General features: G+C 41.2%; 1 protein-coding gene across 1 annotated transcript in view; it reads left to right on the forward strand.

The window, feature by feature from the left end:
• MET (MET proto-oncogene, receptor tyrosine kinase) overlaps positions 1-25,945 on the forward strand; it is a gene marked incomplete at its 3' end in the record, with an annotated part of 71,671 nt that extends 45,726 nt beyond the window's left edge. The window contains exons 10-20 of the mRNA XM_080635255.1: positions 5,048-5,266; positions 11,411-11,557; positions 13,491-13,647; positions 14,461-14,601; positions 16,977-17,207; positions 19,602-19,682; positions 20,300-20,481; positions 22,061-22,170; positions 24,401-24,566; positions 25,472-25,608; positions 25,735-25,945. Of these exons, the coding sequence (XP_080491381.1) occupies positions 5,048-5,266; positions 11,411-11,557; positions 13,491-13,647; positions 14,461-14,601; positions 16,977-17,207; positions 19,602-19,682; positions 20,300-20,481; positions 22,061-22,170; positions 24,401-24,566; positions 25,472-25,608; positions 25,735-25,945 (1,782 nt within the window). The remainder of the gene's footprint in view (positions 1-5,047; positions 5,267-11,410; positions 11,558-13,490; positions 13,648-14,460; positions 14,602-16,976; positions 17,208-19,601; positions 19,683-20,299; positions 20,482-22,060; positions 22,171-24,400; positions 24,567-25,471; positions 25,609-25,734) is intronic.
• Between the last annotated feature and the right edge of the window lie 971 nt (positions 25,946-26,916).

The raw sequence follows: 26,916 nt of genomic DNA on the forward strand, positions 1-26,916 counted from the left end.
TATATTACATTTTATGTTAGCACTATCAAAATAATACATTTTGCCTTCTTCGAATTTGATATTTCAGTGAGTAAAAAAAAGGTTTTAGATTTATTGAACCATCTGTTTCAATACTTGCAATGTGTTTCTTTTTAATTTCTATATTATGAGTTCTTTTGACTCATGAGTTTTGACTAGGAACAAAAAATTTAGGCAGTGGTGCATGAATTCCCAAGAGCTCTAGATAATGCATAAGGATACACAAACCCTCTCACTTCTGCTCACATGTCCAGTTCCTGTGTGAGGTGCACAAGGAAAGAACCGACTTGTTCCTTCCTTTCACTTTGCATTGTGCCTGTAAACAAACTGCACAGTTTGGAGTGGTGTTTGATCAGAAGCCTGTTTACAAAATAAGTGTCTTCTAGCCTCTGCGATAAGTTGTGCTTCTGAATACTTCAGGCCAATATTTTCTCTTTGAAAGCCTGTACTTTGCATTGATTCCTCTGTAGTGGATAAGTGGTCATTCAGGGATCCTTTGCTGCAGCGTTTGGATATAAATTCACACTGCTTAATCTTTTCTAACCACAAATATCCCAAGATATGCGTGGTTGTAAAATCAGGGAGAAGCAATCTTCTCCGTAAGGTTCATAAACACATGATCTTGAACGACTGACTCTGTAGTTATGCAAGATCATCTCTTTCCACAGAGTTTTAATTATTTCTTTAGTAAGTAGTCTCTTGAATGATCTTTAGCATTTTTTAATTGCTCCCTGCTACATGCCATTTCCTGCTGTATTACAGGTGAATTTTAAAACGCCCTGAAGTTCCTTCAATATTTACAAGTTCATGAACAAGCCACACGTATAATACTCATCACAATACCTAGAATTCACTTGCGAGTGTCTTCTTTAGATTTGTTAAATAATGATAGAAGAAATTCTCTGGAAACTGTGGATGGTGAGCTTGTGTTTACTGAAGATTTTCCTGACTATCTATCCAAAGACAGTCAGGGTTGGGTCCCCTGTCTGTCTTGACTCTGGGGCATAAAGCTGCCGCAGAAACCCAGCAAAGAGTTTCCCTCACAAAGGGGAACAATTGGCCTTTGTTTGTGTGCCAAAACTGCATCTCGTGCACATCTCCTGCCAAGGAAAGAGTGCAGCAATTGGTGTCAGGGGAAAGCCTATGCTTTGAAATCTCCGGGATGCCAGGGATGTGGTGGTAGCAAGACCATCCGAAGCCCAGGGGGAAATTCAGACTCCTGGTCAGTATCGATCATGTTGTGAGAAGGGCTGGCTTTCAGACCCAGGAGCAAGGAAGGTTTTACTCTACCTTCTGGTACAGTGATCTGACAGACTTAGAAGTATCATCTCCCGTGCCTTCATCCAAGAGGACAATTAGAATACAAATGCTACCAATCCATTAGGGCCACTCATTGTACTACCTGAAATGGCAGCAAAAGCCAATGAGTTCTTCAGAACTTGAAGTGCTTGAGTGTCACTGCTCAGTTTCTCACCTACACAGAAAAGCCTTCTGAATGAGCATTCCTTAAATTGGACCTTAATTCTCATCTCTTTCTATTTAGAAATCATTCTTTGGCAAAGATGTTTGGAGAGTCTCTCAGTCTGTCTTTAACCTCATTCATCTCTCATTCCTCACTGAAATCCAAAAGTTTACTTTTTGTGAAAGGACAAATTGGCCCTTTTCTGCCTTCTGACTGCGGCAGATCCTGTAACACACATCCAGCTGTCCCTCTCTTACCTGGGTCAGCTGCTGGGAGACCTCTGGAGCTCAGAAATCCTCCCTCATACTTCTCCTGTTGTTCTGTTAGATGACAAAAAATTGAATTGGGCACCGAGGTTCAGATTCTGTAGGTCAGGTTCGAATTAATTGCTTCAAGGGTCATATTTTACAAACGAAGCAAGAATACATTCCTTTAAGTGATGAGTCACAGGCATTGCGCAATAGATTATTATTCCCTTTGGGCTATAGTATTTACTTATGCTTGTGAAATGCTCCATAATTTTTAAGTCTTTTTTTCCTCACTGTCTTCAGATGTAGATTATAGTCGCAAGGAGAATATAGGCTTACCTTTTAAAGTGAATGTACTTTAAAGCCTAATTAAATAAAAGTTAAAGGTGCTGGGTGATAGGCAGTATCTTAATTGAGAAGGCAGTAGATTGAATTAGGGTTTTTTTGCTATAGATCCTCAATCCAATATTTCTTGAAAACTAAACCGTCATATTCTTCAATTGCTAAAACCAATTTCAAGGTAAAAATGTCATGTCAAATCATGTACCAATAAGGGCATCGCAAATAAGATTTTTCTTGACCTTACCAATCAGTCACATTGCATCCCGTCCAAAGAGTATTATTAGATTTTTATCATTTTCTGAAAGCTTCCACTTCAGAGTCCAGCCTGATAAAGTAAAGTATCTGATTCTAATAGATAGCCACAAACAAAGTTATGAATACCACTGCTATTCATTTAAGAGACATCACTACTCTACAGTAGATAAAAAGTCTAATGAATTTACATTAATCAAATAAATATAATGATTTCTTGGGACATATTTGGTTTTATAACGATATATATTTTAGTAATCCCTTTTTAGAATAGACACAGTATGATATATATCTTTATGAATATTCATGTATCATGGAAAAGTATGGCTTGATCATCCATTATACTAATGATACATCTTATTATTACCAAAGTGATTCAAATGAATTTCTAGGTCCATGTGATATAATGAAGCCTGAGATATGGTCAATGGTGTATAACAAGGTATTCAGAAGAGAAAGAACAGTCTAATACTGTAAGCAAATGGAGCGAAAACCTGCCTTGTCTTATCCCAAAGACTACCTTGTCATGGGGGATGCACGATTATTTCTGAATTTGTGCTAGGAATCGAAATGGGCTGTTTGGTTACATGGGTGCAAGTCCCTTCAGCATCACTGAGAGCTGCAGCAAGTTACTTAACTGAGTGCCGAACTCACAGCTCACAGGCAGGTCACCTTTGTAGTGGAGTTCTAAAACTCTAGTGCTCAGTTTCAGAGCCTTGAAAATGTTTCCCTTGGCAGATTCAAGATTTCACAATATTATGCACAGAAACGTGAATTGCTGTGTCGATAAGAAAAAGTGCTGATTTGTAGACAGCTTTATCCTGCTTTTCACGCTAATGTGGGTATATAACTGATACAACTTGAATGGTTATGTCACTCATTTGAAACATAAAAATTGCATTAATTTAGCATATTAGAGACAAATTTGAACTAATTTCACAGCTCCTTCAGCAGCGTTTTATATTGAGAACCAATTTAATTTTAAAAACCAAACAAAAAAACATATATTTTTAGCTTTCTCTGGATGCACAAAGGTATTCAACAGCACTGTTGGTTTTCCAGGAAAATTCCTTGTGGAACAAATGTAAGATTTATGAGGAGGAGGAGCTAAGCCCCATTCTTACCAGGGCATATGTCAGACACTCTGTTTATATTAAAAAAAAGAAAAGTCTAATCTCTGCTGTCAGGGAACTACTTACAGAAGGTTTATACAATTCAAATAGAAATGCTTCTGTGGAGCTGAAATGACTCTGTTTGTGCCCGAGTCCTTCAACCATATCCACAGTAGGCATCAGGAAAGGGAGGCACAGAGAAGGGAGTACGTAGTACAGTCACAAACAAGCCACTCTGCTGTTTGAGTGATGCTGCCCAGCACCCACCGTGCCTCCCATCGATGCTTGTAGATGTGCTGCTGACATTATAATCAAATTAGTTATATAGAAATCTTCATAGTCAAGGCAGGAAGCTGACCCTTCTAAACCACCGTTAATCTAATTGAAGCTGTTGTCTAAAATGGATCAGATGAATCCCACTCTAGGTGAGCCTCTTTCCCTCGGCTGACTATAAAGGTAGTTTAGACAACTAAGACACAAGTGTCTGGATGCAGGCTTGTTGAATCCCATCTGCAAGAATCCATATTATCTCTGCAAACTGCCCTCAGATGAGGCTGCCTGCAAATCCCCTCTGTCCTTACTTGCAACACAGCAATCCTATAGGAAGGACCTGGCTCCGTCTTGGCTGTCTCACGAGCCCTGTATCAAGGTGAGATGGGGTAGAGGGAAGCACCTTGGCCAGACATTTCACACTGGATCACACCCCCATGGCACAAAGCTCTGGCAGGACTTGTGGAGTGTGGGGTGCACCAGCAGTTTGCCCCAGGAAGCCCCTTCAGAGCAGGACCTCATGAGGAATAACAGCAGAGTGTGGGGCAAGCGTGGCTTCATGCCTGTTGCCAGGCAGCTCCTGCACTGCAGTAAGGGGCAAACATCTCATCCCCACTGGTCTGAGATGCAGTGTGAAGCAGTCAACACTCCAGGAGGAACTTGCATGACACTTGTGTACCTAAGTACTAGATGCCACATGTCTGGGGCCTTATACGTACACTTTGAGCTTTCATGACCCAGCATCCCATGGTGGCTTTGGCTTTAAAGTGCTTTCTCACATAGTGCCTTTCCAGAATCATAGTGGCTTAGTTATGCTGTCAGTAAATGTTGCTTTACTTTTGTTTTCTTCTATTTTACACATATTCATTGTCCCTGTATTTACCTTCTCCTCTAGTCCCTTGTTCTTGCTTTAGTAGCAAAAAAAGGAAGAGAAATCCATGTCTCAGTCACTCTGACATAGGCTGGGTAAGCTGAATTATGGCTGCTCAGTACACCAGGCTAGCCTCCTGATGGTTCTTGGCTTTGGAAATCATTTTCCATTAATTATCTGCAAAATATTTACTTTAAAAGTGCTGTGAACAATCAGGCCAGGAAGTTTGTTTACTTGAACATTTCCTCAACAAGAGTGCAAACACCATTGACATGAAGTTTTTATACTTTTCTCCCAGCTCTAAATAAATGCCGTGTAGCACTGATCAGGATTTTGCTTTGGTCAAAGAAGAACAAGACCCCTGCTGTTTATTTTCTCAATATATATGTGCATTGTTAAAGAACAGTTATGTTCATCAGTGACTTCCTATGCACGTACATACTGCAATTACCTCTTTCTTTCTTTCTTCTAGCCGTGTAGCCACCGCTCCAGCTCAGAGATAATCTGCTGTACAACTCCTTCACTGAAAGCCTTCAATCTCCAACCACCCTTTGTAACCAAAGTGTTCTTTATTTTTGATGGTGTCAGCTCCTTGTACTTTGATTTTGACTACGTAAATAATCCTGTATTTAAGCATTTTGAAAAGCCAGTGTTCATCTCAAGAGGCAACCATAACGTTCTGGAAATTAAGGTAAGAAATGTTGAAATAAGTTCTTCAATTATTCAGCAGCATAGCGTGGAACAGACATTCTGATGAAATAAGGGAAGCTCCAAAGAGGAAAGGGCAGAGAGAGCAGTGTGTTAGTACTGCGTTCACTCGAACTCCCAGCTGTCACAGCTTTAAAGACGTAGAGCTGAAAACAAAGTTATGTACCAGGGTGGTTGTTGGCATGGGAGAGGGACCTTCCTTATCCTCATGGGAGGACCATGCTGCCTCAGCTTCTGATTGCCATGGGCTGCGTCACCAGTTGAGTATTGAACATGGCCAGCAGGTCAGAACCTGAAGTGTGTGGTCTGCGCGTGAGTCCTGGCTCTCTTTCACATGGGTTTGTGTCCCTCCTCATGAAAGACATGGAGTTGCCTTTAGAAATTGGCCAGTGGCTTTGGCTCACTAGAGTTGAAGGAAACTATGGCCTGTGCACAGAGTCACTTATGAAGATCAGTCACCACTGTAGCCTAAATATTTACAGATCCATGAAAAATGCAAATCTGATGCTAAGTGCCTCTTAAAAGAGCATTGAGAATAGCCTACATGGCTCTGAGAAATGTCTCTTAGGAATTCGGGGCCTTCACAGGCACAGGCTGCTGTCTAAAACAGTGCTGTGGGGAAAGTTAAATGCATTCTGTGGGAGTCTGATTTCTTCAAATCTAGTGCTTTTGTGAGTTGGAATATCAAACAGGAAGACTATAAACACAGGTATTTCTTATCTACAGTGAATGTTTATGAAAATTTATTATTATGTACGTGTATTTTATAGAGAGTATCTATAATTTATATAGTATACAACCTATAAAAAGTGCTTTACGGAAGAGTATCAGTCATAACGCTAGGGTCATTTCTTCATGTAGCTCTTCCACAGTTCTGTTATCAGTCATAACACTGGGGTCATCACTTCGTGTAGCTCTTCCATAGTTCTGTAAGCCAAAACTTTTCCCCTGTGAGAGTCATGAAATCTTGAAGCTCTGAGGTCTTTACTCTAAGATAGTCCAGGGCGCCAGCTTCTGAGATGCAGGAAATCACAGGGGATTACTTCAGAGCTTCTGTCAGCCATCCTGCGTTTCAGGCAAACTCTCTGAATATTTATCTGTCTCCACAAAGTTCTTTGAGCAAATTCCAAAGAATATTCAGTCTGATTTTTCTTTTTTGCTTTATTTTTTTTTCTGCTTGGAACTCTTGGCCGTACAATCACTCCTTCCTCAATGCAGAGCAATCCTCTTGTTCAGTTATAAAGAAATGCTAGAAAGAGTTCCGGTGTGCAGGTCAATGGAGAGCTGGAAATATACAGCTGCTGCATGGCTCAGTGCCTCTGTGCAGTGACAGCAGTGTATTCTAGTATTTTCCAGGTCATGTATATCAGCCAGTTAGAAAGAGAACTAATTTGAGAAGAATCTTAGAATAACATACATTGGAAGGATCCTCTGGAGGTCTTTATAGTTGAACACCCCTTGCTCAAAACAGGCCTAAGTTAAAAATTAGGTCAGGTTGCCTTTGTGGCCTTGTCTAGATGAGTTTTGAAAATCTCCAAAAGTTGAGATTTTACAGCTTTAAAAAAACCCAGCTCCACTAGCCTTGCATTGCGCATCCTGTGTTTCAGCTCCCTTCCTAGCTTAGTGGCCCTTTGCTGTACTTCATCCAGTTTGTCAGTATCTCTCTTGTTCTGTGAGGTTCAAAACTCAACACAGTTCTCCAGGTGTGGCCTCACAAGTGCTGAGCAGAGGAGAACAATCACTTTCAATCTATCAGCTTTGCTATTGCTGAAGTATGTGGTAAGCCTTCATCATTACAATGGCATTCTGCTGCCTTATTTCACCTTGTGGTCCAGTATATCAGTCATTTGCCTAGATCTGGTGTCATCTGAGAGTGCAAGGACAGTGCATCCTGTCCCTTTGCCCAGGTTGTCAATAAATATTTGAAGTGGTACTGGTTCCAGTATCAGCCATTTACGAATGCCAGTTTTTAGACTTCTAAGATCTGAGCTGATGGCTAGTCCATTTTTCACTCACCTTAGAGTCCATCCATCCAGTCCGTGTCATACAAATTTGTTTTGCCTTGCTAGGAGAGATTGTGTTGCAAACCTTTCTAAAATCAAGGTAAACATTGCCCAGTGCTCTCCTTTCATCTACAGAGCCAGTCATCTCCACATAGAAGGCAATCAGGCTGCTCAGCCGAAACGCACCCTTGGGAAACCTGTGCTGGCTGTTCACAATCACATGCTTGTCCTTCCTCTGCTTGGAAATGCTTCCATGAGGACTTTCTCCATAGCCTTCCCAGAGACTGAGGGTTAAAAATCAGTGGATTTTTTAATCTCTTTTTCTTTTACTCTTGAACATTGTATGCTCCTAAAGGGAATTCTCTAGTGCTGTGTATCGCTGGGAAGAAGCCATTCAGATGAGAAGGGCTGGCAGAGGGCTGTCCCACTGACAACTGACCAAAGACACAATTTTGTAGTATTGATGTCACCTGTAGTCATGGTACTCAAGGCCGATGTCAACCTAAACCTAATGCCCTGGTTATATCCCAGCAACCAACTGGATAATGACATTAGTGAAAGCTGGTCTCCTAGAACAAAGCATGAACAAGCACCAATTTAACATCTTCCTCTAAATAGAATTAGCTATAGTGGGATGCTTCTATCAAAACAGTGAGGCGACTTTCAGAAATTATAATAGGGCCAAAAGATCATTACAAGCCATATTGGCAACGCTTTTCCCTTGTCCCATTCCCACATTCAGAAACACACACACACAAGTTTACATGCCTCATGGTTATATATTGTGCAGTAATTAAGCAAGCTCAGCATGAAATTAAATGGCAGCTTGCTTCAGTGAACAGTCTGTTCTACCAAACCAAAGTTCTTTTATCTTTTTCTTAATTAGTTTCAGAGGGGCGGAGGGAGCTTTTATCACAAGTTTTTCAATCAAACTAATGCAGTGTGACATATCTGGCTTCCATCAAATGACAGTGGGTACCCATTGAAAGGTTCTGTTTGGTTGCCCCTGATCACCGTAAGATGATTTTGTAAGAAAACGTTACACACAGGAAAACATTAAGTCTTCCATGTAAAACACCGGGCACTGTGTGCTGCGAATGCCAGCCCTTCTTGTCTTCAGTGCCAGCCCTTTTGTCTTCCACACTACGAAATCTCTCAAGGTCCCACATCATCTCTATCATCTTCTGCCAAGTATGTGGGTCTTCGAAGTCTCTCAGTGCCCACCAGGCCCCAGTCAGAGGGGTCATGGCAGAGCAGCTTGACGCACTTCTCTGCTTCAACACCGTGAAGACAGCACTTCAGAAGTGCTCCCATCTCCCACCAACATGGGAAGCTCTCAGGGCAGAAGTTCTGGTGTTTTGCTGCTGGTGATGACTGAAGATCTGAGTCTGCTGAAAAGGACAGTCTCTACTTGATGCCTCCGACATAAGCCACCGACCCAGACCTGCAAGCTGGGCTGCTGACAACCCAATGTGTCCTAGCTGTGAAAAAACCCAACCAAATAAATAAGGAAAGAAACAGCTTCAGAGCAAGCTAAAGAGGAAGCTCTGCAGCTGTGGTAACTCCTCATCCTCCCCACGTCAACCCACTCTGCTTAGGAAACTCACAAATTCTCCTTCCACCAATCTCAAATTGCCACACCTTGGTTTGTCATCCTTTCTCCTGCTTGTAGACTTTCACCCAAATTATTCCAGTCTCTCTAAAGTTGTGAGATAGTTGATACACCAGTTTGGTTTGCAACAGCTACTAAGTCCAGCAATGAGCTTCACCAGCTTGCGATCAAGGGCATTGCTCAGTGAGAAGGGAGTAATATGCATTTCAAAATAGGAAACACTGTTTCCCAGTTCTCACAGGAGCCAGTTTCCTCCTTTTCTTAAAATTGTAGGCAAATTCTGTGGTCAGAGCAAAACCACTGCTCAAAGAGTTTTGAAAGTCTTGACGTTATAGTTAACGTATTTGAAACTGATATATTAATGCTAATATATTGGTAGTGGTAGTAAGTAAAAGCTGTTATCTTCATTATAACTGGCTAAGGACCACGTTAGGAAACATCAGTATAATTTTCTTCACCTTTGTGTAAGTATCATCTTTGGTGGAGAAAAAAAGTCTAAGATTTGGCGTGGAAGAAGAAGAGGCCATTTACCTGCACTCCCCAGGATAACATTTATCCTGAAGATGGAAAATTCATATTCAAGTCTTCTGAGGTACAACATTCAAAGGAAAGATTTGAACATGAGTGGCTTACAATCTGCAGCAAGTCTCCATACTAATAAGCAATAAGCAGTCAATCACATGCTGCCTGGCCCATTCCCATTGAATATTTACTTAATTAACACCAAACAGAATGGCTTCAAGTAGGCAGAAAACAATGCAAAATTGACCTTTTTTTGACTAGCAATTAAAAGCGTTTACCTGGGGTGTGGCTTTGCCAGTCAAAATAAGACCTTAAACTGGCTCACCTATGTGTTTATTAAAATTTTCCCAGGGTTCAGTCAGATTCTGCAGCAGACCTAAAGCATATGCCAAAGTAAGCTTTCTTTTGCCCCTCAGAATGGGATTCTTGTTTTCTTTCCAGTGTATGGGGCATCATAGCAGTGTCAGACATGATGCCTTCCTCCCTTCTCATGAAAAACTCTCAGATCCAGCCTGTATCAGTGTAATTCCCCATCCTCCCTTTTCCCTTTTAACTGTGCTTACTATGCCTGTTGTTTCATCTTAAGCTGGCCTGTATATGGGATAGAACTTCTTCTTAAATCCTGATGCACTCTTGAGCACAAAAAGATTATCGAATCATAGACTCATAGAATAGTTAGGGTTGGAAAGGACCTTAAGATCATCTAGTTCCAACCCCCTTGCCATGGGCAGGGACACCCCACACTAAACCATGCCACCCAAGGCCTCATCCAACCCGGCCTTGACCACCATCAGGGATGGAGCATTCACAACTTCCCTGGGCAACCCATTCCAGTGCCTCACCACCCTCACAGTAAAGAATTTCTTCCTTATATCCAATCTAAACTTCCCCTGTTTAAGTTTGAACCCGTTACCCCTTGTCCTGTCACTACAGTCCCTAATGAAGAGTCCCTCCCCAGCATCCTTGTAGGCCCCCTTCAGATACTGGAAGGCTGCTATGAGGTCTCCACGCAGCCTTCTCTTCTCCACGCTGAACAGACCCAACTTTCTCAGCCTGTCTTCATACGGGAGGTGCTCCAGTTCCCTGATCATCCTTGTGTCCCTCCTCTGGACTTGTTCCAACAGTTCCATGTCCTTTTTATGTTGAGGACACCAGAACTGCACACAATACTGCAAGTGAGGTCTCACGAGAGCAGAGTAGAGGGGCAGGATCACCTCCTTCGACCTGCTGGTCACGCTCCTCTTGATGCAGCCCAGGATACAGTTGGCTTTCTGGGCTGCGAGCGCACACTGAAGCCGGCTCATGTTCATTTTCTCATCGACCAACACCCCCAGGTCCTTCTCCACAGGGCTGCTCTGAATCTCTTCTCCACCCAGCCTGTAGCCGTGATCCTGAACTTGGTCTTTGGACACTACCAGAAGGAACATTTCATCCAAGTCTGGGATGTGAAAGCAGGTTTTCTGAGTAGGGAGTGCACTTTTCATGCTGTCATCTTTACCAGTGTTTGTTCCCTTTTGGTCTGTGAATGTGATTTTAACAGATTTTTGCATTTTTCTGATTTTAATTAATTAGTTCTTTTTGATGAAAGCTTCACTCCTGCTACCATAACCACTTGCAAAGCAAAATGTTTGAGATGCCTTTAGTTTGTGGATAATATAATGCCAATTTTTTGGGAGACCAAGAGGATTTATCCCTCAGCCATTTACATCTTTAGGAGTCTGTATGGGCTGTATGAATATTTTATATTCATATTTTTTCAGATTTTATCCACAGACTTTATCATCCCTCTCTGGCCTGTCTGTCAAACTTCTATTTACATGAAAACCCATGATACCTGCATATTGACAGGGCAGTGTAAATTTATTCCACACGTAAATTTTTATTCCACAATTGTTTTTCCATTAAAAACATTTTCCAAAGTAATAGAAGGACTTCTCCTTAACTTTTATGAGATGGTTATGTAATATGAAATTGATTTGTTTCTTCCAAGGGAAATTATATTGATTCAGAAGCTGTGAAAGGAGAGGTGCTAAAAGTTGGAAATAAAAGCTGCGAAAACCTCCTCCTGCAATCAGAATCAATTCTGTGTACAGTTCCCAGCGATCTTCTGAAATCCAACAGTGAGCTAAATATAGAGGTGAGGCAGCTACACCACACACAAGATATTAATGCGATTTTTATTATCGTTCTCAATGTCATTATTGAACCTAGAAACTTTACATTCAAGCCTAAGCCTGTTTACAGAGATATCTCTATCCCTGTTTGGGGTGTTTGGGATGGGAATACAAATATTATTGACTACTTTAAAGGAATATTATCATCATTGTTGTTATTACGTGTTTGTATAGAGATGTTCTGGAGCCTTAGGTGCAAAGTAGGACCTAAACTAAGCACAGAAATAAAACGGTAGTTATTAATCCAAACACAAGAAGAAATATATGAGGAAGAACGGGAAGCTGTAATGGAGTAGATTTACTGTGGAGCTCACAAACTCTTTTCTCAGCAAAAAATTCTGCTGCAATCAAGAGGAGCAGACCCTTTCTTAAAGAATTTTTTGTCTGCTTTTTCAATTTCATTGCAATTGTTTTTGTAAGGCGCAGACACTTAGGACAAATGTTTGAGTTCCACTGTTGTTCTAAAGGTGGTCTCACTAGAGTCATGCAGAGTGCTACCACAAATTTAAATGGCAGTTTCAACCTTCTGATTCCTAGAATAAGACACAAATCTTTCAGTATCGTTGTATTTTTTTAAATATAAAATGAAAGGAAAATCACAGCAGAATGGGATTACCTTTAAATTACGAAATTTGCTGATCATGGACTCTGATTCACTGAAAACAGTGGAGACTTTGCCAGTCATGTAAGCATGATTAGGATTAAAGTCTATGCGAGCAATTTGAAGCGGGGACCATTTTTCCTATGTCTTTATGGCATTCATCTCAATTCCATCCTATTGATGGCTGTGAATGGTATTCCTAAGTGCTACTGCAGTCTAAGGAAACAGCAATAACTGATTTGCTTTATTAGCACAGTTAATAGTGTATCTGTTTCCTGGATCTGTAGATTCCTAGTTTCATAAAATACTTGTGCACATGTTGCATTCTGTACCTGTTCGTATTTTTACACATGCAGCCAGGACTGGCACTAAATTAAATCAGTTTTATGATGTGAGATTTCCTTAACCTCTAAAAAAAGATATGCGACATGTATTCTGTACATAGAAAAGAACACAACATAAAGGGGTTAAATAAGGTTTCAGCTTGTTTACTGGCAAGGAGCCTCAGAAATTGCAGTCTGCCCAGCAAAGAAGAAAATTTGCTCTTTTGACGGGCAAATCCATCATTACAGTACTCAGAGGAATGAATTCCACAGGAGGAAGAGGAAAAATGGCCAAATGCATTCCAACCGACTGAGCTAGCGCCGTGTGACCTGAAACAGTTTTTCCCTGTTAGCTGCTTGGTGTTTGTTTGGTTGTTGGGTTTTGGTGTTTTTTCTTGTTTGTTTTGCTTTGTTCCTTTAAACTGTCAACAAGTGAGAAGCTGGCAAGGGACAGGCTCACGTGACCTTGGGAACTAAAATGCAGGCACGCTGTCAACAGAGAGTTTGATGTTACAGGGTATTTATGCCAGAAGGACACGTACTAAAGACATTTGGGCTGGTTTTCTAAACAGACATCTCAGCTCATATATCCGTAAGCCTATACGTTTCCAAGCTCCACTTGAGTAAAAGTATGAATTTAGGATTTTGAATTAACAAGTCACAGTGGGACACTGTTATCCAGAGTGCGTGCATGTGTGCATGCCGTGTGTGTGGTGTAGCACATATATAGCTGTGTCACTACCAGAGCTCTTGAAGACAAGTAATGAATCATCAAAATGTAAATCTGCATTCACGTACACCACTGTAACAATTTCTCCACTCCCAGTGTCTTATCATAGCACAGCATCACAAATTCAAGATTTAATACATATGGGACATACAGTCTCATGCTTTAGTACTAATAATCTAGCTCTTGTCTTTTGAAATCATCATACTATTATACTATTTTTTTCTTTGGTTTTCTTTTTTCAGTGGAAGCAAGAAGTTTTGTCCACAGTTATTGGAAAAGTGCTGATCCAGCAAGATCAGAATTTCACAGGACTAATTGCTGGACTAGTTTCAACAGCAGCTTTAATATTTATCGTTTTGGTGATTTTCATCTGGAGAAGGAAGAAGAAACAAATTAAAGGTCCATCATAGTCAATTCCATCAAATAATTCTGTTATTATATCTTAGATTTTAAAAACTGACATCAATTTATGCTTTGCTCAACTGCCATACAATGCCCTGTTGTAACCTGTCAGCAGAGGTTTCACAATCAAGTCCAATGTTTAGTTGCATTTCAGGCCTTGGCTCTTGCCCGAACTGGTTGAAGGGCCACACACTGTGCCTGAAGGAGAAGGATTGGGAGGAACTCTGAGCTATTAAGAAAACTTAGTAACTTCTCTTCACCAATCAGCCCTGGGAGAGGGGATGAGTAAATGACACGTGCGGATTCGCGAGTACTTCAGTTTCATTTGGTTGCCTTGTAGTCCTCCAGGCTGTGTCTTAAGTTGTGCAAGACACAGTGCGCTGCGGCATCCTGGTCCCCGGTTCACCCAAATCGGGAACTTGGTCAGAGTGTGCCTCCTCTCTGGCCCCCATGTCTGGGTTTCCTTCTAGTGGGAACTGCTGCACTGCACAAGGGAAGAGCAGCAGGAGAGCTGGAGACCGGGGTTTGTTCTGATGCACTGTCCCAGTCAGATCATGAAGCAGACACCAGAGGCTTCGAAGCTCCCTTGGAATTTCCAGTGTGGGCAAGAGTGGGGGGTTAACACAAATTACAGCAAATCTTGTGCTGTACAAATAGCTCAAGTTCAGGTCCTGCATGTATCTGCTTCCGCAAGAGCCCAGCCCTCTTCCCAGCAAAGCAGAACATCTAAACTTAAATAAATACCTAAGTGAATGTTGACACACAGTAAACATAAGGGTTTTCTAATATTTCTTACTCCTCTCCCTTCAGATCTGGGAAGTGACCTAGTGCGCTATGATGGCCGAGTGCACACTCCTCACCTGGACAGGCTGGTGAGCGCGAGGAGCGTAAGTCCAACCACAGAAATGGTTTCAAGCGAATCTGTAGACTACAGATCAACTTTTCTAGAAGGTACACCGCTAGTCCGAATCCTATGGATGCTGTTTTATACATCTTGCTTTTCATATGTCTTCAGATGGTAGATATTTTGATCAATGTCTGAATTTCAGTTCCTCATCTGGTTTGTCTGTGTCTGCATTGTTTGGGACTTCCATGTGTTCAGGGGCTTGCTATTTGAACTGAGCTTCTCAGGTGCTTCCCAAGATTAAGGTGCAAAGGATTTTTCTCTTACCCAAGTTGGAGGAATAAATAAAATACTATTAGTAAAAACTCACTGTAAGTATGCTTCAAAATTTATTAGGAGCTAGTGGATTTAATGATTTTGTGTTATCATGAGGTCCATCACACCATGCACAAATCCACTCTGAATAAAAGCAATTTTAAGGGTAGCAAAGAGTGGCTGTAGGCTCAGTGTGTCTCAGTAACTTCATACAGTCATTAGAAAGCAGTTCTGTCAGCAGGGGACATGGAGCTTCGTGGGCTGATATTCTTCTGTGCACGCCTCTCCTATAAAATGGTACGGTGCATAGCACGAAGGCATCGATTTTAAAAATAAAGCTAAAGGGATGTGAAAACTGCAACAAATTGAGTGGAAGTCCATGGGTGCTGAGAGGCCGGTCTCAGAAAACACACTGTTCATGAAAACACTGCGGGCATGAGGGAAGAATAACCCTGTGCTGAACATAGTTTTGTGCCGTGTAACACCATTTTAGAGTGGGTATTCTCCATAAGAGCACTCTGCTGCACTGATCATGCCACTTTAGGCTGAACATGTCCTTTAGACATATGGAGACCATGTTCTGTGATCGCTATTAAAGTGTCTTCAACTAAAAGGAGTGACCATATTGTGATATTTGAGATATCACAGATATTTGTTAGCATTGGTATAGACATGGTCTTGTGCTGTTTCAGGTGCTCCTGTATACAATTCACTAGAAATTACTCCAAATCCTTATTCCACCTTTGCAATCACCAGTTGTGGAGCTGTCTGAAAGCCAGGCCCGTTCCCAGCTTCCTTTATGATTCCTTAATTGCTGCTGTCAGCTTACACAGGAAGTTTCTTGATTGAAGTTTCTTCAGCGTGCCACTGGTTAGAAGGGAAAGTGGTGCATGAGACAAAACTATGCAAAGAGACTTGGTGGAAGGTAAATCTGCAGTGGCCCTGGGGCCACTGTGCACTGGCAAAGCATAGCAGAGAGTACACCCAAGAAGGAGATGCATTCAGTTAATGTTTCTGTAAGAATGTTTACGTTAATTACTGTCAAAGAATAAAATGACAGGAACATTAGAAAACGTGCAAATTTACATGCAGCAGCTGTACAAATTATCTCACAACGATGGCTAGGGTATTTTACTGTCGTTATTAAATAGGTACTTGCCCTTGGTGATGTAAATGTGGCTTTGTAAATATAAGAGAGTGTATTTTTGCTTCTAGATAAAGCAGCACCGAGTTTTTCTCAGCAGCTGGAGTGCTAACAGCCACTATATGAAAATTTCCTAAGTTTCATACATAAATATATAAAACGTGTGTACAACTTTTTGTGATAAAATATCTGATAATTTTGTGTTGTTAAATGTATTCCCCTTTTTTCCTTTTGGTTCTGTGCTAAATTCTGCTCCTTGACTCCACTGGAATCCTTCCAGAATGAAATTGGTGTAAATTAAACCAAGTTCTTGATTCTATTAGACAAAATACTAGAAGAAAATCTTTTGAACAAAAGCAATTTAAAATACCTGAACAACGTGCTGTTGATAAAAACAATTTTCTCAAGAAATACTCCTTGCTTGACTGATACATTTTAATTTCTGCTATTTTGAATCAGCTGGCTCATGTTATTTTCATGAGTAGCACCAACTGTATTATCTTCAGCAGTTACAGGATATGAATCACCTCTAGGCATTTCCCTGGTTGAATATTTACCATTGGATAAATATAGCTAGTCACCAGCAGTTTGAAAACCTTCATGACATGTAAAGTTCCCTACCAAATTAGAACCTGACAATAGTAAAAAGTTTCATGTTCACTACTTCCTCCTGCCATATTGCTGTCATTTTTCCATGTTACTCCCAATTACTAGAAATGCTGTAACCTACACTTGGCAAGAAGTGACAAGGCTTCCTTCCATCCCCTCAGAAAAGTGGAAGGTTTGCCATTTGCTTTCACATAAGTGGAGCTGAGACAAACGTAAGTTTCTAGCGACACAGTTTTCCTGGGGTTTGGCAGTTTAGCAATGCATATTTTCATTTACTCTTTGCGACCAAAACTTCCGCAAAGCCAAGCCACTTCCAAACTGATAAACTGGAACTTTGCTTACCAATGCAATAAAGCTCTTCGTTTTCCAAGGAGAAGTCTGAAAGAATTATAACGGTTTTTGTTCATCTTGCAGATCAGTTTCCAAGCATGTCTCAGAATGGATCGTGCAGACCCGCCCAGTATCCTCACTCTGACCTCTCCCCAATCCTGTCTAGTGGGGACTCAGATTTAGCCAGTCCACTTCTCCAAACTAATGTCCACATTGACATCAGTGCCTTAAATCCTGACCTGGTCAAAGAAGTGCAGCATGTGGTTATTGGTGCTGACAGCCTGATCGTGCACTTCAGCGAAGTAATAGGAAGAGGTGGGTACTACAACTCCGACCTGGCAAACTGCTGTTCTTGTTGCACACTCATTCATTACAAACCCTTCTGAATAACGTGTCTACACTGAGGTTTTTCAAGCTTTTCACCTCTTACAGCACCGCATCCCATGCACTGAATCGGGGGGCTGGGGGAACCAAGGGGCTGTACTGTGAAGTCAGATGAAGGGTTGTGCATTTCATCAGTTGGAGAAGACACCAGAGGGAGGGAGGAGGCTGCCAATTGATGGGGCTCCTTTAAACTCAGAGACTTGCTGGCTCCCCATCTGCTGCCTCGCTCTCATCCCTTTCAAGGCTACAGAAAAGCTCAGCCAGGGCTTCTGATCCCTGGGGCTGCAGTTGCAGGAGTGAGGGTGCTGCAGAATATTGCACGAGCCTAAAGCACACACCTAAGCAGCAAGGGATGCTGAGGCCGGGGCACCAGTGACTTAAACTCAGAGCCTGAGAGCTGCAGGACACAACACAGAAAACTGCAGGCACTAGTGCAGCCAGTAAATGTCCCCATGGGCCAGGTGATACAGGCTTTTCTCTCCACAGGTTTCCCTCAGCTCTGAGGAATTTGCTGTTTGTTTCCTCCCACCAAAGGCTCTCCATTCCCCCTCATGTCTCTCTCATCCTAGCTGCAGTGATGCATAGCTCCTGATTCACTTCCCCTTAGTTTTGTCCCTGATATGGCAAGTCTCTTATTTTCCTGAATTTCTCCCATCATTCCTATCCCTCCCTGTAACCAGGTTCCCTGCTTCTTTCATAGCCCAAGCCAGTATTTCTATTAGGAGCATTTGTTAAACTCTGTGCTATCAAGTACCTATTAGCAAGCCAAATAGAAACTGGATTTTCAGTACTTCTGCAGATTATGCATGAGGGGTCTCTTGTCAAGTTTCAGAATACTGATAAAAAATTGGCTATAAATTATATTGCTAATGCCTTTTCTGCAGGAAAAGAGCCACAAATTAAACAAACAGCCTATGTGTTTCCCTTCCATGTATTACACTTCATCATCCCCAAAGTAAGGGTGGGCCTTTTTTTTTTCTTTCTTGTTTTAGAAAAGTCCAAGTAATTTCCCATTTTTTAAGTGCTGAAAAATATCAGGAATGACACCAATATTATTAACCATTTTTAATTCTCTTCCATAACTAGAAATGGGCTAAACCCAAACATATTTTAGACACACCCAATCCAAGCTGTAGGATTTGTGCCCAGGCTCCAAACAATCTGTGGTCTGATGGGATTTTAGTTGCTTTTATAAAACAAACTTTGTATTAATTTTATCCCAAGCCAAAATCAAAGCCAGCTGAGCTCTGACCAGCACTTATGACTGGAAACTAGTAGAATTAATCAGATAGTCTTGTTCTCTGCAGAACTCACACTTGACTAAAACCTATTTTGCTTTCTAACTGCAAATATTAGTATTTTTAAAGTATCCTGTACATAGTACATCTCTGAAGGAAAGCCACCATTGTTTGATTTGGATAAATTAATGCACATGCCTGGATCTCAAAGTTCTCTGTTTCCCAGAGAGGTCCACCTGACTTCTCATGGCAGGTATCCCCATAGTAGATGTCTTCAGACTACCCCATTTGCTTGGCAGGAAAGCACAGGATCAGGAAGGGTTTCTATGTCCCTGGCAGTTTATTTCACTGCTTAGACTGTGAGAAAGAAGGCAATTTTTTTTAGCGCATCAAATTCTTTTAGCTCATCATTTTTTAGTGACATTTTACAGTCAGAACTACACCATAGCAGAGACCATAGACTGCTGCCTAGTGATGTGGTCAGTCTGTGATCAGGAGAGCAACTCCCAACCTGTTCATGGCCAGCACACCATGTTTAGCACTCAGTGTTTTCCATGGAATAGCAAGACCTGAGAGACTGTAAGCCCACAGTGTCCCTTTTTATGCAACTTTCCACTGATGATGCATCAAGGCTGTACAATCCAGTGGACCACTTAGCATGGGCTTACAGACCACTGGGAACCACCAATCCAGTGGTGAGATCACCTCCTAACTGCTTGCTTCTGCCTTCCAGTGCCCTCCTTTGACATGTATCTCACAGGAGAGTACGGTGGGAATGGACTGGCACGGTTTTTGTGTGCATAGTCATTACACGAACATGAAGCAATTGTGGCGCCAGCCTTGTCAGTGTTTCTACTCTGTATCTAGGTTAAGAAATGCCAATTATGCTGCAAATAGAGTTTTCATTTTAAGTAATGATGGGTTTATGTAATGGTATTTTTATGTGTTAGTTATGAAGTATACATTACAAGTGTTGGGAACTGGACAGAAACAGAGTGTGATCACTTTCTTAAGGCATAATTGCTGCCCAGTGGAAAATACCAGAAAGCTAATTTTACTTATTAAATCTTGCTCATTTTTTACACAGGACATTTTGGGTGTGTGTACCATGGGACACTGCTGGATAACGATGGCAGGAAAATTCATTGTGCTGTGAAGTCACTGAATAGTGAGTTGCATGTTTAATAGTGAGACATTATCATAATTCCAAAGGTAACCAGGGTGAACTAATTATTACAGTGAACTGTACTTTCACAAGTAAAGATTCTTAGTTGCAGCTGGATCAGATTTATCTCTGAATCAATGTCAGTGTCCTCAGTTTACCACAAGGCATTGGTATATATTTGTGCATCAAACAAAATGCCCATGTATTTCCTCTACAAAGAAAAGGACACAGGAGAATGAGGGAAAGGCAGTGTCATTTTTTATTCTACTGACTACTGAGGATTTGGTTTTGGAAGTTAAATTGCTAAAGAGTGGGCGAAGCTGCTGGAAAACCAGGAAAATACTATAACAACATTTATTAAAGGCTTTACTCAAGTGTTGTTATTCAATTCTAAATAATTCATAATAAGAAAAGGAGAAACAGAATTAAAATCACCAACAAACTGTATATGGTCACTGTAAGAAAACCAATGTACATAACCTCATTGTAATGCGGGAGGTGTGGAACATGTTTGTAGCTTCTCATTATCACTTTGTTGTGCAATGACATGCTATACAGAAATGAAATGTAGTTTGTTTGGGTTTCTTTTAATTAACTCATTTTATTACTGGATTTCTCAGGGATAACAGACCTGGAAGAAGTAGCTCAGTTTCTGAAAGAAGGAATAATAATGAAAGATTTCACTCATCCCAACGTTCTGTCTCTTCTGGGCATCTGTTTGCCCAACGAAGGATCCCCCTTAGTTGTTCTGCCATACATGAAACATGGAGATCTTCGAAACTTCATTAGGAATGAGACTCATGTAAGTACATGGTGAGGTCCACCAAATGGTAATGCGAGCCTAGCCATGCCCTGCTCCAGCACCACAGTTTATAAGCTCTGATAATTACATCACGTCCATCTTGCTGCTGTTACTACACCTTAACCTTTGGCACTTGCTTAGGTTGGCACCGAGCCTGACCACGGCGCTGCCACTCCTTCCCTTCCTCCTCAAATTCCTCTCTAGAATGTTTCCCAGAAATTATCAGCAATAACTATTTCTCATTTCCCATCCATAAGCCCCTTTATAAACAAACGTGTTTATGAAATCTAAGTCAAGGGGCCCAACCATCTGCTGGTTTAAACCGGCGTATCTCTGTTGACTTCAACACAGCTGTGCCAGTCGTCACCATCTGCTCTTCCAGCTCCTAGGTGAGGGATCTCCATGTCCAGCTAGTGTCACAGTCCTGCTATTATCAGTATTTGTTTCTTTTTATCTTAAAGAAAACCAACAATTGTTGCACAAACTACAAATACTGTATTGTCAGAGGTTTTCCCTGCTTCTATTGAAAGACTGCAGATTTCCCAAATGTGCCTCAATGCTTTCTCTCAAGTATGAGACCACAGGTCTTGCCTCAGATAGTGTAAGCTCACTTTATGCTGTAGTATTTTACTCATTTCACAGTGCTGGGACAATAGAAAGTGATTTCTGAACCAGCAGGGTTTTGCCCCTGTCACTGTGGTAGTCAACAATAGCCAGTACACATTTAAAAAGAAAACGCATCTTGACACATTATTGGGTGAGTTAAACTTTCTGAGGGAGAGACCTCTTCGCTTTTGAGCTTCCTTCATTCTACAAGCACCAGGGCCCTTTTCAGCCAGTAGTGCCATAGTTCTTTCTGAAATACATATAACAATGACCACAGTTGAACCAGATTGTTACAGAGAAGAAAATTATATGGAGCAATGCCAACAACACAAAAATCTGTGTGACTTTACTATTACAAAACAATTCATGCTGCTGGATACAAGAATTAGAGGTTTATGTCTATACTTCTTTTGATACTTAACGTTTTTAGTAAGGTCTCTTATAGACCAGCAGAAAGAGTTACGAATCATAGCGGAAAATCTTCCTCTGGTAACTGCTAAGGTCTCATTTACGTTTCCCATGGTATTATACTGATGACAGCTTGCACTTAGAGAGAGACCAAACAGGACTCTCTCCTTTCTTGGATCATTTCAGGTTGATGAGTGCCATGTTCATGGTTAGCACCTTCTACTGAGTTACACGATATTACTGCAAGTTCACAAATGTGAGTTTTGTGTATCAACTGTGATGCTGAGGTTTCAGCATAGTGTTCTGCTTCCCAGCTCAGGTCATGCTGCTTATGCTGCAAACTCCACACTTCTGGAGCCTGTCAGGTTCTTTGGTTTCTTTAATTTGTTTCCTCACTGGAGGTGAGAATTTGACCTAAATTTACACCAGTTCTCCTACAAGCGCCAACCTGTCTTGATCGTTCTGGTGGCAAGATAGGTGTGTCAAAACCTGAGAGTCACAGCAAAAAACAGTCTGCTCCTTGGGTTTCTGCATTCATTATATCACAAATGTTTGTGTTTTACAGAACCCAACAGTAAAAGATTTAATTGGATTTGGCCTTCAGGTCGCAAAAGGGATGAAATACCTTGCAAGCAAAAAGTTTGTCCATAGAGACCTGGCAGCAAGAAACTGTATGTAAGTATAAACATCCAATTCCAGCCACATACTTCTGTGTCAGACAGTGAGATGAGATAAATGAAAGTTTTCAGGATTCTGCTTTTTTAGTCAAAACAGGGTGTTTTTTTCATTTTTCCGTAATTATACTGATGTTTGTCTTGCATACTGATGAGCTACTCAGCTTGCTCAGGGCTCGCTGCTTACACATAAGCTTTTTTCGAGTGTGGGAAATAAGAAAAGCTGAGGTGAAAGTGTAGCCTCTCAAACGCATTGGTGAGAGAGTTTAAAAGGCATCTCCTAAGGGAAGTTAAACTGCGGTTGTCTCGACTTGCTGTGCTTCCACCCAACCTCTTCAGAAGCAGCATGTCTCTGCTGCCACACCTAGAAGGAGGGAGAGGAACACGGGGGAACCTTGTGAGAAAACCGGGAACACAAAGAAAACACCAGTGAGACCTCTTGACAGCAGTCTTTCATTACATAAGTATAAGCCTCCTTCAGCTCAGCTACACACGCAAATCAACATTAAAAAATCAGAGCGTGCAAAGAATCTTACTAGTGTCTGGGTAGCCAGACAGTGCAGTTCACACACAGACTAACTGATACAGGAGGCGCTGATACTATTATGCTAATTCATCACCTATGCTGTGAATTAATGAGATACAGGATTAAACATTAGTTTATTTTTAGCCCATCATAATCTGGAACTCTAGCTGCAGAAAGGTTATTTACCTGTGACATCAGATTTCTTACTCCTTTTTCTAAGGGTGCACACTCGTGCAGCTGAACAGCCTCTGAAAAAGAATATTTTCTTACAGCTATTGTTTTTTTAAGGGAGGAAAAAAGCCACAAGGAACATGATTTTCAGGTTTCCTAAGAAGAAAGGATTTGGGTTACTGGATAAAAAAGTCCTGGTTCATCTGATCAAAGTCCAAAGAGTGGCAACAGGACATTTCCTCTGATCTACTGTCTCTTCCTTGGGTGAGGAGGGAACAGCTGTCAGGATGTTTCACATGGCCAACTGAATGGCTGCTTTTGTACTTGTGAATGGCTCAGCTCTTCAGAGCCTGGAGAGCTGCTGCTATGTGAGCAGAAGATGGGGGGCTGAAGACCCGCATTCCCCAGCGGCCACAGTAGTGATATCCATCAGAAAGGAGGCCAGGATGCAAATGCAATCTCTGTGGACTCTTGACTCTATTCCGCTATCTTGGAAGAGGTGCAGGAAGCTGCTATGGCATGTACTGTCGCCTGTTCACCCACCAAAGTTCCCTCCTACTCCTTTCATTGGTACTGGTTTAATTATTACGTCAGTAAATACAGGAGATGGTTGTGTGCCATTCAGAGGGACTTCAGCAGATCAGAGAGCTGTCCAGGCAGAAACCTTATAAATTCAAGAAATGTCATGTAGAGGCTGAGAGAGACGGGATTGTTTAGCCTGGAGAAGGCTCAGGGTGATCTGACCCATGTGTATAAATACCTGCTTTAAGCAAGGGAGATGATGAACTAGGTGATCTTCAGAAGTCCCTTCCAACATCACCCTGTGATTGTGTGGTTCTGTATAAAAGCCCCAGTGCGGATGTTGCTGTGGCTAGGTCTTCAACTATAATGAAGGATAGGCTTAAGCATGCCAAGACCCATGCTGTGACTGTTTTCTGACAATGATAATACTTACCAGGACAGACACCAAGCTTAGGAGGAGCAGAGCTACGGAGATCTGGTATGGCTGAGCCGTAACCCCAGCAGAACTTTCCTTATGCACCATTCTTTCCCAGTACAGACACCAAACACATCCTTAGTTACAGAACTACATTATCATATATGGGCAGTCATGGAGATAAGGATGGGTCCTTCCTTGTCAAAACTGAGAGTAAATAGGATGGGTGGTGCCTTGTCTTGGAAATAAAGATAAGAGGTTTCTAAGGATACAAAAGACAAAAACAGCAGAGGAAGAAATGATGTAGACTCAATCAGGATATATAGGCTATTAGCAAAAAAAAAATTTATACAAAGTAATTGTTTTAAAAGAACTGTAATTCAAATTATATTATCAAAGCAATGTCCGTAATTTCCTGAGTTCAGTCACTGGGTTAAATGGGTGTCAAATATACTTCACTGCACTTTCTGTTTTACTGTTAACATATTCGTTAATAGATCCAAAGTCACTGTCTCAAAAATGCAAGTCATTATAATCCACCATCACTGTAAATCTTGCCTGCTCAGTTGCAGATAATACTTTTTGTCATTTCTCTAGGTTGGATGAAAAATTCACTGTCAAGGTTGCTGATTTTGGTCTTGCTCGAGATGTCTATGATAAAGAATACTACAGTGTGCACAATAAAACAGGTGCTAAACTGCCAGTGAAATGGATGGCTTTAGAAAGTTTACAAACTCAGAAGTTCACAACAAAGTCAGATGTGGTAAAGTACAAACCTATTTGTATCATCCATTAATTTCTCTTACATGGCCTGAGGCATCTCTCTAGTATTTAATGAATGGACTAACTCCAAACCAAAATGTATATATGAATATAACTTTAGTTCACATAAGAATAAGAAACTCTTTCCACATCCCAAAAGGGTATTTGCACCAATCACAAAGCAACAAGTTGTTGACCTGATTATCTGTTACGGCTCAGGAAAGAATCAAGAGTTTAATTCCACTCCAGGGGAAATTAAGGACATTCCAAGAAGCCAAGTTGGAGCTGAACCCTGCTCTAGGAGGGGCTCTGGAAAGCTTGACAGAACAGGTTAACTTTGAGATTCGTGAAATTTAATAGTTCTCAAAAAGACTTTATTTACTTTATAAATACTTACTGACTGCCTACAGCAATCTCAAGTATTACCTGGCCATTTATGAAGAAAAAATTATAAGATGAAGTCATTAGTTGGCTGGATCACTCTGTATTTCAGCTCTCCTTTCAATCCAGATCCAAATTAGCCTGTAATGCACAGAATTTTCACCACGTATATTCTCTTCAGTATGTATTTACACAGGGTTAGTCAGACCATCAGCTCATGTAAATTGGCAGAGCTCCATTAACCTCAAATGAGGTCTGCCAGTTTATACCAGCTAAGTTGCTGGCCTATAGGCTTTTATTTTCTTTCATTTACTTAGCTGAGTTTCTCTGGCTCTACTTTAAGTGGCTCCTCAAGTCCCCATAGCATTTATTAGCCCACTTAAAAGAAAGCTGAATGCAGTAAAATAACTTTTCAAAGGGAAAATCCATGCATTTGAATGTTTAAATCTGTCAAACCATCTTCTAAAAGTGGAATGTCAAGCCCTCCAACCCTATAACTTACTATTTGTTTCTTTGTTTTCTTAGTGGTCCTTTGGTGTGTTGTTATGGGAACTTATGACAAGAGGGGCACCACCTTATCCTGATGTAAATTCTTTTGATATAACTGTTTACTTACTACAAGGAAGAAGGCTGCTGCAACCTGAATACTGCCCTGACCCACTGTAAGTAAACAGTTTGCAAAGCTGATTCTGACGTTACAGTAGGCGAGACTGTGGGAGGAAAAAGGGTTTTCTTCTTTCCTTTTTACATGGTTTCATAATTAAACACTTCTTTTATTTGAATGGCAGGTATGAAGTCATGCTGAAGTGCTGGCATCCCAAACCTGAGATGCGTCCAGCATTTTCTGAACTTGTTTCAAAAATATCAACAATCTTCTCCACTTTTATTGGGGAACACTACGTTCATGTCAATGCTACTTACGTCAACGTGAAGTGCGTTGCACCCTACCCTTCTCTTCTGTCATCACAAGACAACACAGATATGGATGTTGACACATGACGGGTAGGTCTGAAATAGAGGAAAATCCCTTCTTAGTTGTATGAACAAAAAGCAAAACATTTTGTCCACTTGTTTTTACTGCCCGGTCTTTGTGAGAACACTGTTGCACATGTTTATGTTGTTGCCCAAGTTGCACTAGTACAAGGACGTGATATCAGATGGTTTAAGGCTATGGGATTCTATAAACCATCACAGTAGTTTCCAAGTATTTGGACAACTGCATCAATTTACCAAATGGAAACGTTGTGTGCTACTAAACAGAGTTAGTTCCCACTGGCTCTCATTAATGTGTGCTCAGACCCAAGAACAAAGATTATCATTAATGCCATGAAGGAGAAAGTAGAATACCAATCAGTACGGGTGGAAGGACTGTTACTGTGCATGTACTTTAGGATAATGAGCAGTGCAGAAATGGTTTTCACACAAAAGGCTAAGACAAACAATGAGAGTTGCAAGAGTTTAAAATGTATTTTCCTCCCGCACAGTCCAAACTTTGGATTTTTGCACTACATCGACAAGGTTTCTTAGAACACAGGCAACCAGGAGAGCCAATCTCATGGTTAACGTCCAACGGAAATCAACATCAGAAAATGGTGTGCAGTAAAATAAGTGTGCCAGCCTTGCCAGTCCTCTGGAGTAGTTAGACGGTACATTAAATGAAGGGAAAATCATCTAGCTTAAAGCATTCCAGTGTCAACTTCATTCCAGCATTCAGCCACTGTTTTGAATCAAACACCTGTATCGACAGATCTCTCACTGTAAAATGCAACGCCTCCATTCCTTGCAATAAAGAATTATCTACTCTCTGAGAATAAAAACTTGAAGCCATCCATATTCGGTGCCAGGCTAATCCCTGGGATGCAGTAATAGAGGCTGCATTACTCTAGCGAGGAAGAGGAGACAGGCAGGCTGGCAACCTTACGGAGCTGCTGTTGGGTGAGTCAGATGGCAGCAGCTGAAGCTCTGCCACC

This window comes from Psittacula echo (assembly GCF_963264785.1).
Source record: "Psittacula echo genome assembly, chromosome: 1".
Taxonomy (NCBI): Eukaryota; Metazoa; Chordata; class Aves; order Psittaciformes; family Psittacidae; genus Psittacula; species Psittacula echo.